General features: G+C 38.8%; 1 protein-coding gene across 1 annotated transcript in view; it reads left to right on the top strand.

Moving 5' to 3' along the window:
- PASD1 (PAS domain containing repressor 1) overlaps positions 1 to 17,749 on the top strand; it is a 53,271-nt gene that overhangs the window by 20,252 nt on the left and 15,270 nt on the right. The window contains exon 8 of the mRNA XM_032845295.1: positions 473 to 555. Coding sequence (XP_032701186.1) covers positions 473 to 555 — 83 coding nt within the window. The remainder of the gene's footprint in view (positions 1 to 472; positions 556 to 17,749) is intronic.

The following is a 17,749-nucleotide window of genomic DNA, read 5'->3' as shown; positions in this document are numbered from 1 at the left end:
AGAAAAAAAATCTCATTTGGCACACTTCCCTCACCCTCGTCCCCCCCCCATGAAACAAGGATCCTTACTTGTGATCTATTGTATTTTCCTCTGGGTTTCTAGGATATTTGATCCATATTGGGGGTCACTTTGGAGAACAAATCTTGAGAGAACAGAGGACTTTTTGAAGGAAGACTTTTCACAGTGTGATTGTGCAGTGCAGTGGATAGAGCAGTGAACTGAGGACACCTGTGAGATGGATCTACTTTGATCTTGAATCTACTAGCTGTGCATCTCAGGCCAGATCATTACATCTCTATAATCCTCAGTGTTCACATCTGTAAAATCAAGTGCCTTTCTCACATTGCTATGCAGATTACCTGTGATACTGGTTATGAGATTGCTTCCAAATTTACTACATGCTACACAAACGTGTTGGTATTTTTACTATATAAGTACATTTTAAGTATCTAAAATGCTAGTTTTTCTGCAGGAACTTTTCTCTGTAAAGAAAGCTGAGGAAGAGGTTCTGCTGATAGAAGACTCCGATGAGGAACCTGTATCTCCAGAGCACAGGTGAGAGGCTAATGCTAAAGTAAGTGAGGGAGACCTCGGGCACACCTTCATTAAACAAAACTGAAATGAGAGAAATAGTATCTACAAATATTTTTCCCATTAAAATGAAAAAACAAGCAATTGAATCCAGAAGAGCAATCTACTAGGCTGAATTCCTTTGTCCAGCTAATATAAATATTACTTCTCCAGGTGAATGTAAATACAGATGATTGGCTTCTTATTTTTTTTTAAAGGCAATAGAGCATGCTTAACTGACACAGATATTTACTGACTTTCAAATTAAGACAATGCATTTAAAAGTAGTACTTGATTACTTCTTTTCCTTGAAATACTTTTAAATGGTGGAACAGCAGGTTCACATTGTGGCAACTGCTATTAGGTGTCCCTTTTTTGGTGAATATAATCTGTTTATTTTTTTTTAAGATTTTATTTATTTATTTGACAGAGATCACAAGTAGGCAGAAAGGCAGGCAGATAGAGAGGAGGGGGAAGCAGGCTCCCTGCCAAACAGAGAGCCCGATGCGGGGCTCCATCCCAAGACCCTGAGACCACGACCCAAGCTGAAGGCAGAGGCTTAACCCATTGAGCCACCCAGGTGCCCCTATAATCTGTTTCTTAACATTTGTTAACCGAGTTTTCAGAGAATGGAGGCAGTATTCCATGATTTTGAATGAGAAAAATATAAACGCATTCCTAACCCACAGGAAAATGCCAGTTGAGCAGGTACCACTAAAACCCCTTCTTATACCTATTTAACTATCCACCAAGGATTTCTACAAAATAGAAATTGTTTGTGATACTATCTAGTTATTTAATACTTGACAAATTCATTAGTAGGTATGTCTGTATGCAGAAAACCATAATACTAGACACTGTCCTGTGTTGGGAGTGGATTACATTTTCCTTCTGCATCACAGTGTATATGTATATGTAAATAAATGGGAAAATAATACATTAAAGATGTGTACCACATGCCAATAATACTTAGCAAAATAAAATAAACAAGATAAATTTTCAAGATGTTTCTTATGATTAAAGACATGCTTGTGTGAGGTCTGGTGGTAAGAGGAGGGAGCTGGAGGCGGTGGTCACTGGTGCTATTTGGTGGTTGGGGGTGGTAAGGAAGAAAGAACTGGTGAATAAATGAGTTAAACAGGAAATATCTGATGTTCATCTGTGTCTGGATCTAAGCAATGAGGCGAGAATCTTCTCTTCCTGGCAGGAGAGTTCAGAGGTGTTTGGCTGTGAACCATTGTCTGAAGCTACACACAAAGCAGTGGGATGGAAAACAGAGCTCCCCATGGCAGTCTGTTTGCATTCCATGGGCTTGGTGTCCTGCAACTCTCACTAACATGGGACTCCATTTGTAATTGGGTGAATGTGACAAGTCTGCTCATACCAGGATCACACTCACTTGCACCAGCAAACCTTTTTTTTTTTTTTCAGAATCTCCAATTTCTTGTGAATATTCAGCATTGTATTTGTGGTTTGTAGGTGTTGGGAACAGACACGTGCCTGGCCAAGCCTAAGACTAATAGTCATTCCACTTTCTCAATGTGCGTTATCACTCCTGGTTTTTCTCGGAGTGCACGCATTTCCTTCATTAGTTTCTCTCCTTTATTAGAAGACCTTTTACAGAATAATCTGGGGAAGAGGATATTTATAAAACATAACATGTTTAAAAAACGTGAATTCAAGACACTCTCCTGTCAGGAGAATATCTGAGATGCAATAGCAGCAAACCACATGGGTAATGAATTTTGTATCAGTCAGCAGATCATTGTAGCAAAGATTCAGATAGAGTTCAGAGAGTGAGGAAACCTGTGTTTTACTTTTAAGTAGAGTTTAATTGGGTGAAAAATATTCTGATGCAAAAGCGAACCAGCTACCACATCTATGCCACTGATCTATATAGAATATAAAATGTTTTCTTGAGGCTTCTAATAATGTAAGAAATTATCACTCCAGTGTGGATGAATGCACTCTAGTTTTATATGTTATATACTTCAATAAAATATTACTAAATTTCCTTCAAAAATTATGGAATGGATTATATATCATGTAGACAGTAAGATGGAAAAATAACACTTAGGACAGAGCTGATGGGTCTGATGAAGACATTCTGTTTAATTCCAGCCTCCCTGTCCCTTTCATATCCTTCTCCTCTCCTCCAACACCATGGTCACCACTCTGCTCTCAGCCACCTCAACTCTCACATGACGGATTGTTGGTGGACCAGGCTCATCCACTATATTGATGTCTGTAAGGGAGGAGCTGTCAGTCTTGTCCCTGTCTGGCACAGAGCCTCACGTTGAGTAAGCAGAAAACAAACATCTACTCAGGGACTGACTGATTAATTGATCCTATCAAAATGGTAATCTATTCCATGACGTGAAACCTCTCAAACATAATGCAGTATTGTTATAAATTGGTGCAAACTAGTGTTGCCTTATTTTTGTCAAAGACTTGATCCTTGTCCTCAGGATATTTTTAAATAATAAGAAGGAGAAGAGATGGCATGTCAGGGTCATAGTTTGCAGTCATTGCTATTCTGGCTTCCATTTTATAGACAGAGGGATAGTTAGAAAAGTAATCAGGCACAGAAGTCATAGGGACCATAGGGACCAAAGTGCTTCTGGAATTTTTCTTGGTAATTCTACACGTTCTTTGAAAGGTAAGAAGCATCTTGCTAAGAGGCTTGAAAACTTTGTGCTTATGAAAGAAACACAATGAGGGGAATGTGAGATCTTCAGAAGAAAGAGTCTGTTTCCATGGAAGATATCTTGTCCTTGCATATTTCAGGTTTGAGGCTAAGGAACATTTCATTTCAGGGGAGGGACTCAAGGGTTGGGTTATTTTCCATTAAAACTACATATGCACTGGAGTGGAAGGTCTTGTTTGCTTGGACCACTGAAGATAGAAAGAAGTCATGAGTACTCTAAAGTCAGTGAGGGGCAGACCAAAACTGGAATACTGTGTAGCCCTCTCCTATCTGTGTCCTGCTAGAGTCAGAAGGATGTACCTAACTACTCATTCAGTTTGGCCAGTGGTACGTAGAGGTAAGGCCCAAATTCCCATCATAGCATTGTCTCAGTACAAATGCATTCTGTACTTCAGCCTTCACAATAGGATTTCATGTTTCTTAACTTAGTTATAAACAAATCTATAAGGTAGATTTTAGACCTGTTGGAACACAGTCATAGAGCATATGCAATTTGCCCAAACTCACACAGTTGGTTCCACAGTAGAGCTGGAATTGGGACCCAGATTTTCTTGGGCTCATTCCTGTCAGGACATGAGTTTCAGAAGCTGTGGCTAGTATGGGATTCCAGGGAAAAAACTCAAGGAGTCTTTAAGAAGTCCTTGATTGGGATGTTATTGGGAGAAAATCTTTTTGTTTTCCTTTAATTTCACCTTAAATGTAGAGGAGAGAACAATTAATAGGAGACTACGATGATTAACCCTAACACTGTTGATGAAGATAGCATCTTCTCACCCTTCGATAGAGTAAAGAACACAAGAAAATCAAATGTCAAGCATTTCCAAGGGTTCTAGTAGCTCTTATATTTGCTTGCAGTCTTCAAAAACTGCTATAGTGCTGGAATTGGTCCCTGGGGAGACTCCACTTGTCAGCAGCTACACCAAAAAGAATGTTCCTGCTTAATTCCCCTTTTAGCTTGTGTCAGTGAGGACTTAGTTGACAAAGGTGGGAAGAGAATTTTATTAAGTTGTATGATGATTCTAATAAGCACACTTTTGTTGTATGGAGCCTTGGTACTATTCTATACTGACTTGATTCCTCGTGTCCACCCCATCTTGAGCAGGAAAAGACCCTGCGTATCTTTGTATCACAGGCTGTTAAATTTGGTTTCTCTACTACTAAGGAGCTAGCTTGCCAATCTCATCATTCCAGTCCCAGTGAACCTCAGTCATATTTAGCACCTGCTCTGTGAGAAGTTCTGTTCTAGGCTCTGAGGACACAGCAGTGAACAAAAATCCTTAACTGCCTAGAGTTTACATTCTAGTGGAAGATAAAGACAAAACATAAATCAATAGAACAGAGTAGATAAGATGGTGAGGAGGGCCAAGGGCAAATGTTAAGCAATGAAGAGGGATAGGGAAGGTTGTTGGGGGAGGTTACATTTGATTTAGGTTTTGCCATATGCAGTTGACATTTTTTATCAGTTAAAAAATGGTGCAATGTTGGCAGTTCCCAATGGTGTCATGTAATAGGGTGGCCAGCTCAGCTCTCCACAGAGACCTTTTCACAGCCTCTTAAACCTTTAGTCAAGTTTCCCTGCTCTCCCTGTGCAAGTTACTTGGCTAATTCTACTCTACACTGCCTGCCGTCATCTTTGGCCTATAGTGTGGAGGTCTTGTGGCATAGTACTACTTAAAACAACATAGGATTGGGATTTTTAAACTACAGTATTCAGGTTTTACTTCTCAGCGTGACCATTTACAAGTTGTGTGATTTTGGAGAAGTCTCCTTGACTCTTAAGTTCTTTATCTATAAACAGTAAAGATAATTACTGCAGAAAGTGCATCATAATCCAGTAAGATAAGGAAATGAGAGCTATCTGCTTTGTAAAATACTATATAAAGCCAAGTTATTACCAATTAAGAAGTATTTCCAAAAATAGAGTAATTATAATTTAAATCTATACTAAATCTTTAACTGAGCTATAATGACATTATTAATTGCAAAGGGTTACATGTAAATTTGGCTTATGGTTATGATCTGAAGTCTGTCTCTGGTGATATCTTAAATACTCTTCTTTTTCTATTAATTTAAGGTTGTTCTCTTTTTCTGTTTAAATCCAGCACATTTTAAATTCTTATGAGATCTTTCTATATCCGTTAACACCCAGATTGTTCTCTGCAACGTGTCCACCTCACCTTGCTGTGTCTGTGGGTGGGGCGGGGGGCAGTGGGGGAGAGTTGTGGCCAAGTCTGAACATGACAGAATTCCCAGCTTGGAGGTCATATCCACTTTAATAACTGCATGCTTTCACACCTGCCTGAGGGACACTCACATGATGATTCCTGGTGCTAACAGATAAGGAAAGGAGTTGGGGTCCATTTCCACGCAGCTGTAGTTGTTAGATCTGGAGCCAGCCTCTTGGTTTCCATTTAAATTATTCTGTTAGTATGTACAGGACCTGGTTCTTGAGCAGGGAAGCCATTAAAAAAATGAAGAAGGAGAAGGAAGAAGAAAGAAAAAGGGGGAGCAGGCTCAGGATTCTGGGTTTTATGTTTCATTGTGTTTATGTGAATCCTAACCTACCCGTATTCCATCTTTAGCTATATGACATATTATTTTGATCATCTCAGAGCATACAGTCATTAGACTGTCTTATTAGATTTACAATTGATAAGAGTAATTTCATTGTTAATATTTTTTGAAAAGCTCAAAGTAAGACTCAAAACTCATTGAAGCAGCTCCAAAATCACTGAGGGCTTAGACAGTAATGAAAAGGAGTCTAATAAATATCATCAAAGTTTGGAAAAACTGGGAACAAATTATCGAGTATTAGCCTATTTTATGGAAAGTAGTTTTGGGCAAATACACTGACAGCTGCTAATTCTGCTCAGACTGTTAACAATGTAATATCTTCTCTCTTGCTGGTGTTCATTCGTCTTTCTGTAATGAAGATATCAGGCTGGGTATTAGGATCTGAGGAAGTGGGACATGCTCTGGGTCTCTTTCAACCTAATGTTTTTTGCCCTATCTTTTTGTATTCCAGAATATTCTTCTGCTTTAGCTCTGTTAAACTATTTTGTTAATTTTTGAACTTTTATTTGAATACTGGCAGGAACTATATGTATGTGTCTTCCTCTACTTGTACTCACAATGATTGGAATTTTGCTGCATTTACTTTATCATTATTTATCATTATTCTCTCTCTCTGTCTCTTCTGCTGCACTATTTATTTATCCATTTGTTTATTCACTGGATTATAATATTATAATATTTTTCCATTATTATTTATTTCAATGCTCAGATTGTCCCAGAGTCGACCCATGGTCGCCCCTTTAATCAGGTTCTTGTGTCTTTTGAGCGCTTCTCACCATCCTTGGAACATTCCTTACTTTCTGGCACTAATGATATTCCAGGTTTGTTTTGTTCTTTCTCTGCCTCAGCTATGAAATTGTGTCATATCCACAGACTAGAATACTAGTCTGTGGATATGACACAATTTGTCAGACATTTTCCTTTGATGGACATTTATTTCTAATTTTTGGTTACTACAAATAGAGTTGCAGGAAACATTCTCTTATAGGTCTTTTTGTGGACATACATTTACATTTTTAAATTGTTAAACAATTTATTAAATTATACAGCAAAATTGATTTTTTTTCTTGGTGTACAGTTCTATGGTTTTAACACAGGCATTGATTTGTGTAACCATGACCATAGTCAAGATAAAGAACAGTTCTACCACCCCAAAAAATCCTCTTTGTGCTGTCCATTTATAGTAATCCCTACTTCACCTCACCCTCAACCGCTGTCAGCTGCTCATTTATTCTGTATCCCAATAGTTTTGTCTTTTTGAGAATGTTCTATAATTATAGTCCTACAGTATGCAGTCTTCATTGCTGAGTTGCATTTCAGTATATGGATGTACCACAGCTTATTCATTCACCTGTTGAAGGACACCTGGGTTGTTGCCATTTTGGGGGCAATTATTAATAAAGGTGCTATGAACATTTGTATACAAGTTTTTGGTAGACATAAATTTTCATTTCATTTCTCTAGGGTATTAAATTATGGTATTAATTCACATTCCCCTAATGACTAAAGATGTTGAGCAGCTTTTTATCATTTGAATATTCAGATGCTTTGTCTATTTTTAAAGCAATGTTGCTTACTTTCTTACTATTGAGTTTTGAAAATATTTGTATAGTCTACATACAAGTCCTTTGTCAGATATTTGATGTGTAAGTACGTTCTCTAGTTTGTAGCTTCTTTTTTCACTCTCTTAACAGTATCTTTTGCAAAACAAAAAATTTTTAATTTTAAAGAAAGATAGTTTTACCATTTTTTCTTCTTTTTTTTTCTTTTGGGGCCATGTCTAAGAATTTATTGCCAAACCACAGATCACAGATTTTCTATGTTTTTCTCCCTGGAAGATTAATAGTTCTGTGTTTAAGGTTTGTAGCTATGATCCATTTTGAGTTAATATTTTTATAAGGTGTGAGGTTTAGGTTTAGGTTGAAGTTCATAATTTTTGGCATATGGATGTCTGATTGTTCCAGAACCATTTACTAAAATATCATCTTGTCCCTCTCCTGCTAAAAAGCTCTCAGTGGTTTCCCCTTGTTCTTACAATGAAATCAGAAAGCACTTTGTCTGATTGGTAAGTCATAATGCTGTCATGCTTACCTATTCCTCAAACCTCATTTTGTGGCACACTTCCTCCTGTCATACTCCATCTGCACCTTGAATTCTCACAGCTCTTTTCCAACACAGAACCTTTGCACATGCTTATGTCTTCAACCTGGAATATTCTTCCACTGTGTTGTCCCATGGTTCTCTAGATCCACTTTTGGTTCTCTCCCATGGTATCCTGCTCTTTTTTGTTTGTCACACTTTTTATAGTTCATAAATATATAGTTATCTTCTATTTGTTCATTGAATGCCATGAAATTGTAAACCTGTGAGTTCTGTGTTCTCAGTGCCCAACACTGTGCCTGCCCTCATGAAACTTATTGCCTAGTGTACACAGGGACAAGTAAACAAGTAACTATAATAAAGTCACGATTCCATGTAAATGTGTCTAAGCTCTTTCACTGTACTTTTGGTCCTGTTTTCTGCACTGATGAAAATGTCCTTCTCTTCTATAGTTTTTATGTCCAGATCCTTTTCACCCCTCCAGAATTTCCTGTCAGAAGTTCCTGGGGCCTGGGCTGGAAGAGCTCTCCCCTCCCTGCTTTCCTGTTGGCACACTCCACTTTGCCTTGAGATTACACAGATGGTCTTATCTCTTCTGTTAGAGAATCAAAAGCTCTGAGAAGGAAGTATTCAAACTGCATTCAACTTGTGCCTCCCTCCATACAGAGAATAGTTTGTCTTATTAAATTAACTCACTTTCTGGTTTCTAGGATACAAACATGTGAGTAGCTGTGTGCCACCTTGCCAGTAAAAACTAATGGGGCTGATGTGGAGAACGGAAAAAGCCAAACTTAAAGTTATATCTCATATCTACACAGCCAACACTTGGGTTATCAGTGCTTTAATATGCAGTGAAAACATATAAAAAAAAGTTTTTCTTTTAAAATATGCTGGAATTTGACCTCTGTAGGTTTTTTTCCCCAAATGTCTCAATAATAGTCCTATGAAAGTGACAGAAGAAACAAATAGAATGCCACCTTTGAGAAATGATTAAGACAGTTGATTATAAAGTAGGAAAATTGAAATGCCAAATAAAACAGGCACTGTTTGATAAAACCTTACCATGACCATAAGTATCCAGGCCAGGCCCTCTGAAGCCACTGACTGTATTTAAAAAAAGTTGGTCCAGCTGTGTTTTTTTCCGTTTAAAAATACTACGTGTGTTTCCTTTTTTTTTTTTTTGAAGTGCTTTGTTAAGGGAATAACTTAGACTAAACAATGATGAACTTAAATTCATAAAACAGTTTTCAAACCTTTTCAAACTGGAAGCAATATTTGATAATATACCTAAACATGAGAATAATGAAGTATGCAAGTATATACAGTAGCAGATGAATTATAAGAATGCATCTCAACTGTCAGTTCCAGTCCTTCAAAGACTGTTGTCTTGGAGTAGGAGATACATCCTTATAGAACCCTGTGCCGTGCTGCAAAGCTTGGCGTTATCAGGCTTATTCGCTGGAGGGAACAGAGCCAACTCTCTTTATATCTTCCCACACAGTGCTGGTCTTAGTATAGTCTCCTGTCTGATTTATGAATTTCTCCTGGAATGAATTTTCCACAAATATATGATGGAGAACTGTGTAGCTTTGACATTCAGTCTGCCTGTGAATGTTAGCAATGTTAACAGCTGGCACCAAGGCTGAGGTCTAGGCATGTTCCAGGGGCTCACTAACCAACACTATATATCACCTTTTCTATGTTTGAAAACGGGGCAGACCACAGAACACTAATCAGATTCTAAAGGTTCCTTCTTGTTTGCTTAATATTTTCATGCTGGTCAGAAGAGCAGTGTTCTTTTCAAGATGATAAAATGTTGAAATTTTTTTCTTTTGGTTATTGATGATTGACTACATTTCATAGCAATAGGGTTTTTGTTTATATGGGGTTTGCTTTCTTTTCATTCTTTGACAGCAGGGCAGTGCTTATTATAGGTTTCTTGCCCTTTGAGGTACAGGGGACATCAGGTATGGCTTTTACCATGTTGATGATTTGTATGTACCTCCTAAGTGGTATGAATATTGTGCATTTCTTGTTTTTCTCTTCTGGTGAGGAAATACCACTGAGTGGTATTAGATATTTTTCCTCTTTTGATGTGTTTGTGGAAAATTGGTGTAACCAAGAAAGCACATTACAGAAGTTCAGACTGGCCCTTTAGAGAGTGCTGTTTTCTATGAAATGGATAGAGTAAGCCTTTGATGGAAATTTTCCCATTTGGACTCCATCCTTTGTAAAACACTGAAATATATGAGGGTCAGAGCATTTGAGTTTTGTTCCTTTTTAGTTATGTATCAGCAGTGGTTGGAAACAACTCTGTTTATTTATCACTAAAACAAGGACTGAGTTTTCTTAGCTATGTGATAAAAGTAATTACCTCCCAGATAATTTTTTTTAGGGATTTTATTTATTTATTTGACAGAGAGATGGAAAGAGAGCACAAATAGGCAGAATGGCATGCAGAGGGGGAGGGAGAAGCAGGCTCTTGGCTGAGGAGGAAGCCCCCAACGTGGGGCTTGATCTCAGGATCCTGGGATCATGACCTGAGCTGAAGGCAGATGCTTCACTGACTGAGCCATCCAGGAGCCCCTCTTCCCAGATAATTTCAAAAGGGACCCCATATTTTAAACATTTGAAACTCGACATTTTGTTTTAAATCTTCATATTCTCATACATTTGAACTTCCTGTATGATACAGGTTTGGTAACATAGCAGCTCAGGGTTAGGGTTAGGGAAGATGCCATTGATACATTTGGCTTAGAGACCCTAAGTCATCTCTTAGGAGCACCAGTTCTCTTGGCACTTTGACCAAGGAACAATGAGGGGTGAAGGGCTCAGAGTAGGAATCTGAGAGAAGAACCAAGTATTTCCCAAGCCATCTTATTTCATTTTCTGCCTACCTCCCAACCCTCACACACACTCACATACAAACACACACACCCCAAACATTTCCTGTTCTATCCTTTTTGGCCCCAGAGTATTGGGTCAGAAAATATATGTTTTGTTTTGTTTTGTTTTTGCCAGAAAGTGCATTTAAAAACTGCCAGGGTCCTCAATATAGCATAGTCAATAATATAAATTACTCTACAAGAGAAGACTGGATATTCAAATAGCACACTAATTTCATTCAGAGTATCTGAAATATCATACTTTGCCCCTCCCATAAAAAAAGAAAGAAAAAAATTTTGAGACTAAAAATAATTTAACCCAAAAAACATTTTTGGAAGCACTGTATTACTCAGCCATCTGAAAGGACGAATACCCACCATTTGCATTCGACAAGGTTGGAACTGGAGGGGAATATGCTAAGTGAAATAAATCAAGCAGAGAAAGACAATTATCATAGGGCTTCACTCATATGTGGAACATAAGGAATAGAGCGGAGGACTGTAGGGGAAGGGAGGGGAAACTGAATGGGAAGAAAGCAGAGAGGGAGACAAACCATGAGACTCTCTACTCCAGGAAACAAACTGAGGGTTACAGAAAGGAGGGTGGTGGGGTGGGGGTGACAGGGTGATGGGTATTTAAGGAGGGCACATGTAGAGATGAGCATTGGGTGTTATATGCAACTAATGAATCGTTGAACACTACAACAAAACTTATGGCATATGTTGGCTAACTGAACACAATAAAAAAAAGTGTTATCATATTCAATTGCTAAACTTATGACATATGTTGGCTAACTGAACACAATAAAAAAAAGTGTTATCATATTCAATTGCTAAAATGTTTTTTCAAAGTGGGAGGTGGGATTTGCTGTCCCTTTGCTAGCAAGAGACTATGATCTTGAACAACTTCCAGTCCATCAAGATCTTTCCCAAGCAGTACTGAGCCCAGGCTGCTATGGGAGAGAGTGGAGAAGCTGTTGCCCAGGGCTGGTAGTGGCAATTCCTTGGGGGTCCAGCAACTCAGGATCCCAGTCTGTGCCCCATCCCGAGTCTCAGAATGACTCGGGGGAATGTTTCAGAGTGAGATAGTCATCCAAATCTGAAGACTTTTCACCTCAGTGCCTCGTATATGCAGTGAAAAAAACATGAAGATAAGAAAGTTTTTAGACCTCTCAAGCCTGTTGATTTGACCACATTGGCAGTAGAGCTTCCAGCAGTGGAAGATGTGTGACCCCCCACACAAAGAGGCAGATGACTACTCATCCAGTGAGTAGTCAGGGACAACAGATGAGGAAGATGATGTAGAACAAGAAGGGACTGAGGAACCTACCTCTGGACCTGAGGACACCAGAGCAGCAGCATCTCTGAATTTGAGCAATGGTGAAACAGATTCTGTGAAAATCATGGTTGTCCATGATGATGTAGAAAGTGAACCAGCCATGACCTCTTCTAAGGAGGGCACTTTTATTGTCCATCAGCCTCAGTCTGCTAGTAACACTCTCCAGAAACACAAATCTTCCTCCTCCTTTACACCTTTTATAGACCCCAGATTACTACAGATTTCTCCATCTAGCAGGACAACAGTAACTTCTGTGGTGGGATTTTCCTGTGATGGAAAAGGACCAGAAGCCATAGGGCAAGACCTACCAAGAAGGGCTCAGCAGTCAACGTGAATCTCATGAACACTAGACCACAGAGTGACTCTAAAGAGATTCATAAATATAAAATGAGATTTAATCCTTAGATTCTGTGTGCCACCTTAAGGGGAATGAATTTGTTAAAGGGTACAGAGAGGGACCTGATGTTGCTCAACAGAAGTGGCCAAGGGAATATAGTTCCTCTGATTAACTGAAGATGATTTCAGCAGATGGATGTCCTTGAAGGCTTGAATGTCTTGCTGACAATGTCTGGCAAAAAGGATAAGTTAGTTGTCTATTATCAGTCTTGGTTAAGAAATAAAATACTTCACAATGTTCCAGAAGTTGAGATGAAGCAAGGATGGACAACCATGGGGGACTTGGAAGTACGTGTACACTATAAAGTTGTAAAATATGAAAGAATCAAATTTCTGGTCATTGCAGAATTCTGTGAGGGTCTATGTGTGGGCACCCAGGCTATGTCAAAAATTTATGGGCTTTAAGTCATTCGGAGAATTGGTACATAAGCCATTACTGGTGGATCTCACTGTTGAGGAAGGCCAGAGGTTGAAAGTGATCTATGGATCCTGTGCTGGATTCCATGCTGTTGATGTGGATTCAGGATTAGTCTATGACATTTATCTACCAACACACATAAGAAGGAACCCGCACTCTATGATCCAGTGTAGTATCAAACCCCATGCAATCATCCTCCTCCTCAACACAGATGTCTCTCTCTCTGCCTGCCTCTCTACCTACTTGTGATCTCTGTCAAATAAATAAATAAAATTTTAAAAAGAAGAAGAAGAAAGGGTTTACATGAATGCTTAATGGAAGAATCTCCAAGGATGTGGTTCTAAAGTGGGGAGAGATGCTGACGTCTGTGGTATGTATTCAATCCAGTCAGATGTTGGGCTGGGGAGAAAAGGCCACAGAGCTCCATTCTGTGGCAACTGGTCAGTTGGATGGTGTGTTTATGCACAAAAGGGCTCAAAGACTAAAATTCTTATGTGAATGCAAGGAAAAGGTCTTCTTTGCCTCTGTTGCATCTGGTAGAAGCAGTCAGGTTTATTTCATGATGTTCTCTTCTGAGCTGGTAGAAGCAGTGTAATGAGGGTTGTTGGCCCCCAGATTTTTCTAGAGCCTGAGAACTTGGAATTCCTTGCATATTGGAGCTCAGAGCTCCACTGGTGTAATCCAGGACAGGTCTGTGTGTGTGTGTGTAGGCACTACATGTGGGGTGTTTTGTTTTCATTTCCTTTATGCACCTCTTACCAGTTTATCTCTCTTCTTTTCCCTACTCAAAATTAAATCAAGGCTGCAATGCAGCTGGTGCTGTTCACATTCTTAAAAAAAGAAAAAAAGAATAATGAGCTCAAGATAATCCTTGTGACAATGAGGCATATTTCAGGATGGCAAATTGCTCCTTTCCACTCTAACGGTGATGATGTAACTATTGCCCTCACTGGTATAAGGAGTTGGCAGACTGGGTTTCTATTCAGACTTTGTCATTTATTATGACCTTATATATTATTCACCTTGTGGAGTCTTATCTTCGTCATCTATAAAGTGGGGATGATAATAGCACATATGTCATTGAGTTATTTTAGGATCCAAAGTGGCACTATGTATAAGATACCTACTACATAGTAGGAACTCAGTAAAAAATAGTGTCTCCCCTGCCAGTCAGAGGTGAGATTGGTGATGGGTATGCAATAAGGTTAGTTAGCAGTTGTCATAGAACTGAGGGTGGTGATGGGGTACTCACTCCAAATTACTGATTTCTTGAACTGATCAAAATTATCCCCTTTGCCTATCTGCCTTTCAGTAAGTTTCCCCCAAATAAACTAATTCCATCTTCAAATAATGTAAGTCTATTAAGATGACATTCTACAGTAATTTATTTACTAAAAGGTGTTATAGTGAAAGAGAAGGAACATTTAAAAAGCAGGGTAGTTACTTTGTACATTGATCCAGGGGCTCTTTACAAATGTGTGTTGTACACACAGCCATGTAGCTACACAATACCCCTCTTCCTCCCCCAACCCTTGCCCAAAGGAGTAACCGTCTAGGTGATCTACAGTAATAGCACTTCTTGATCCCCAGTCTGCTTATCTTAACACTGGAGAGTCCGCTTGTTGGTTCTAAAGGAATAGAACGATGGTAGCATATGCAGAAAATGTATAGAACACATTTTCTAGGAGAGAGAATTAAAATCACAAAGAACCATTTTAGAGCAAATTATAGTTCCAAATCATATATTTAAGTGGAGAAGAACTTAGAGGAATGGAGCAATCAAAGGGAGAATGACTAATGAGGGCATTTGAGGTGATCAAGTTGGACTACACAGATTACAAAGCACTTTGTCCAAACATTATTTCATCTTTACAAGCATGTTACAAGGTACATATTATGAACTTCACTTTAAACATTCATAAGCTGGAGCTCAGGGAAGCTAAAGGACTTGCTCTAAGGCTCACAGCTAGGTAGTATCAGGGCTGATGTTTGAGCCCAAGTCTGTGTGACCTCAAATTCTGCCCACCTTCTTTTAGCAGCTCTGGAATGCTGGACACAATGGTGAAATTGGGGTAAAAGGAAAAATAGGAGGCTGTTTCAGGCATTATCACTAGGGGACCACTTAAGAGAGTAGTTACTTGGGGAGAGGTAGGCTCTGGAGATGATACTAGTACTAATCCACTTGTCAAAGATGGCTGAAATGCAGTTGGGCCTGGAGGAAAAGTGGATGCTTGCACCTTGACCTAAGATTTCCCATTTCACAGAGGGAGTTTGTAGTGGGTTTCTCCTGTAAGCCTATCGCCTAACTTTGGTTAGAGTAATCTTGAAAATTAGTTTCTTTTTTTTTTAAAGATTTTATTTATTTATTTGACAGAGAGATCACAAGCAGGCAGAGAGGCAGGCAGAGAGAGAGGGGGAAACAGGCTCTCTGCCGAGCAGAGAGCCCGATGTGGGGCTCGATCCCAGAACCCTGAGATATGACCTGAGCTGAAGGCAGAGGCTTAACCCGCTGAGCCACCCAGGTGCCCCGAAAATTAGTTTCTTAAACTTTGGTCACAACCTGTGACCAAGAAGGGAAACCTGGCTTTCCTTTCTGCCATCACTTCAGAGAAGATCATCTCAGCTGTTAAATTAAACATGGAGAGACATTTAAGATTGTATTTACTGCCACAACTGTTAAAACAACACCTTCGTTTATACTGTATTGATGTATGAAAAGGCAGTATTCATTGAACATCTTTTTCATATTTACAGTTTCATCTACAGAGCAAGTAGAAGTATATGGTGTTTTTTGAGCCAAGAATAAACTTTCATTAAAGTAATTCAGCAGCTTTGAGTGCTTTACCAGTGAATATCAAACCTCAGGAAAGATGTAAAATAGAGAGAGTAAGAAACATTAAGGGCTCAATTTAAGAGTAACATTTTGAGGTTTTACATAATGAGACAGGTACTTTTCTTTGTAAAATTAGAAGGTGTTATTTCCATGTAAATATAGCTAGCAAAGTGTTCTTTGGTCATTTCCTTTCTTTTTGAAAATTAACTGATGAGATTTAGTAAAGGAAAGTTCTGTTTCTGTCTGCTCCTAACCAAAGGGCAGCAGTGTTTTATGGTTGCAAACCCTCCATTACATCTCCTGTCCTGAGCCTGAATTCATCATTTACATGTACAGACTAGTTAGGTATGAAATTCTCTTTAATACTTTTTTTTTTGCAATGTATGTGCTTGTTTGTTAATTTTATACTCTGATTACAAGTCACAAATATGCCATCTATAGTGATGTATAAAGAAGCATGAAATATAAATTCATGGAAGAATCTGGAAAACAATTACATTCTTGATATCTAAGCAGTAGATTTAAAGCAAAAGATCATTACCTCATGGTGTTTTATTGTCAAAGTCAGTGTCTTGTCCAGTAAAACTCACTGCATCCTTTGATACAGCACTGTCCATAGAACCTTTTGTGGTGACAATGATGCTCTTTATTTTTTTTTTAAGATACGTTATTTATTTGAGAGAGAGGAAGTGTGTGAGAGAGTATGAGCAAGTGGAAGGAGCAGAAGGAGAGGGAGAAGGGCTCTTGGCTGATCCAGGAGTCCAATGCAGGGCTTGATGTGGGGCTCGATCCCAAGACCCTGGGATCATGACCTGAGATGAAGGCAGGTGATTAACCAACTGAGCCAACCAGGTGTCCCAACAGTAATGCTCTTTAATATGCTCTAATACCATAGCTGGGAGATGCATGTAGCTACTGCACACTTGAAATGTGGGTGTCATGACAGAAGAAATAAATTTTAAATTTTCTTTAATTTTGGTTTTAATTTAGCCACATGCGGTGAATGGCTGCTGTATTGGACAGTGCAGTAATACATTCATTCACATGCTGTTATCTCAGGTATAAAGATATTTGCTGTTTAGAAGCCAATATAGTGACATTTAAGTGCTTTTAAGGAACAGATAGAAGCCTCAGTTTGTTCTTGAAAATAATTGTGTCAAGCCAAGCTGACCTGGGGTGAGGGAAGAATGTGCAAATATTTCCATTGAGCTGGCTGGTCAGATTGTTTATTCCTTTATTCAGTTAGCAAATATTCATGGAACACCTAGTATGTGCTCCATTGTGCTAGGTGCTGGGGATACAAGAGGTTTAGCGCATGTGCACTGCCTTCAAGAAATTCACCAAGTAGATAAGTTGGACAGGAAGTTAGTAATAAACTCATACAGAAGTGAGTAGAGAAAGAGTGAAGAGTCAAAGATGACTTTGCGGTTTTAGTCTTGAGTGACTGCGTGAGTGACTCTTGGAAACAAAATACATTTCCATAACAGATCTTTGGGAAATTTTTAAGTCTTAAAAATTAGATTCAGTATTAAAACCAAGATTCTCATTCATTCATATTCTCTCACTCTCCCCAACTTTCCCCCAGTTCTCTCTTACCTTCCACTCATTTGGTGAAAAATAAACTAGTACTTAGACTCCAGTGCCAGGAAGCTGCATTTTCACCTTGGGCATCGAAATTCTAATTTTGATAGAAATGAATTGTTAATGAGCCAAAGAATAGAGAGTTTCTCTAATTACAGGAGACAAAATTAAATTTGGCCTGAAGGCATTTTTTGGTAATTGCAGTTGGTTTAAAGATTAAGAAGATTCACTCATACGCCTTGCCTTTTTTTTTTTTTAAGCTTGCTTTGCTCAGCCTTGTTAACCAAAGGCATTGAGACCTGTAGCAAACTTCATTCTAATGAGGGTCCAGATGATTTATTTTATA

This window comes from Lontra canadensis, unplaced genomic scaffold, assembly GCF_010015895.1.
Source record: "Lontra canadensis isolate GAN:19392208 unplaced genomic scaffold, GSC_riverotter_1.0 scaffold161, whole genome shotgun sequence".
Taxonomy (NCBI): Eukaryota; Metazoa; Chordata; class Mammalia; order Carnivora; family Mustelidae; genus Lontra; species Lontra canadensis.
This window is presented reverse-complemented; position numbering and strand designations above follow the sequence as displayed.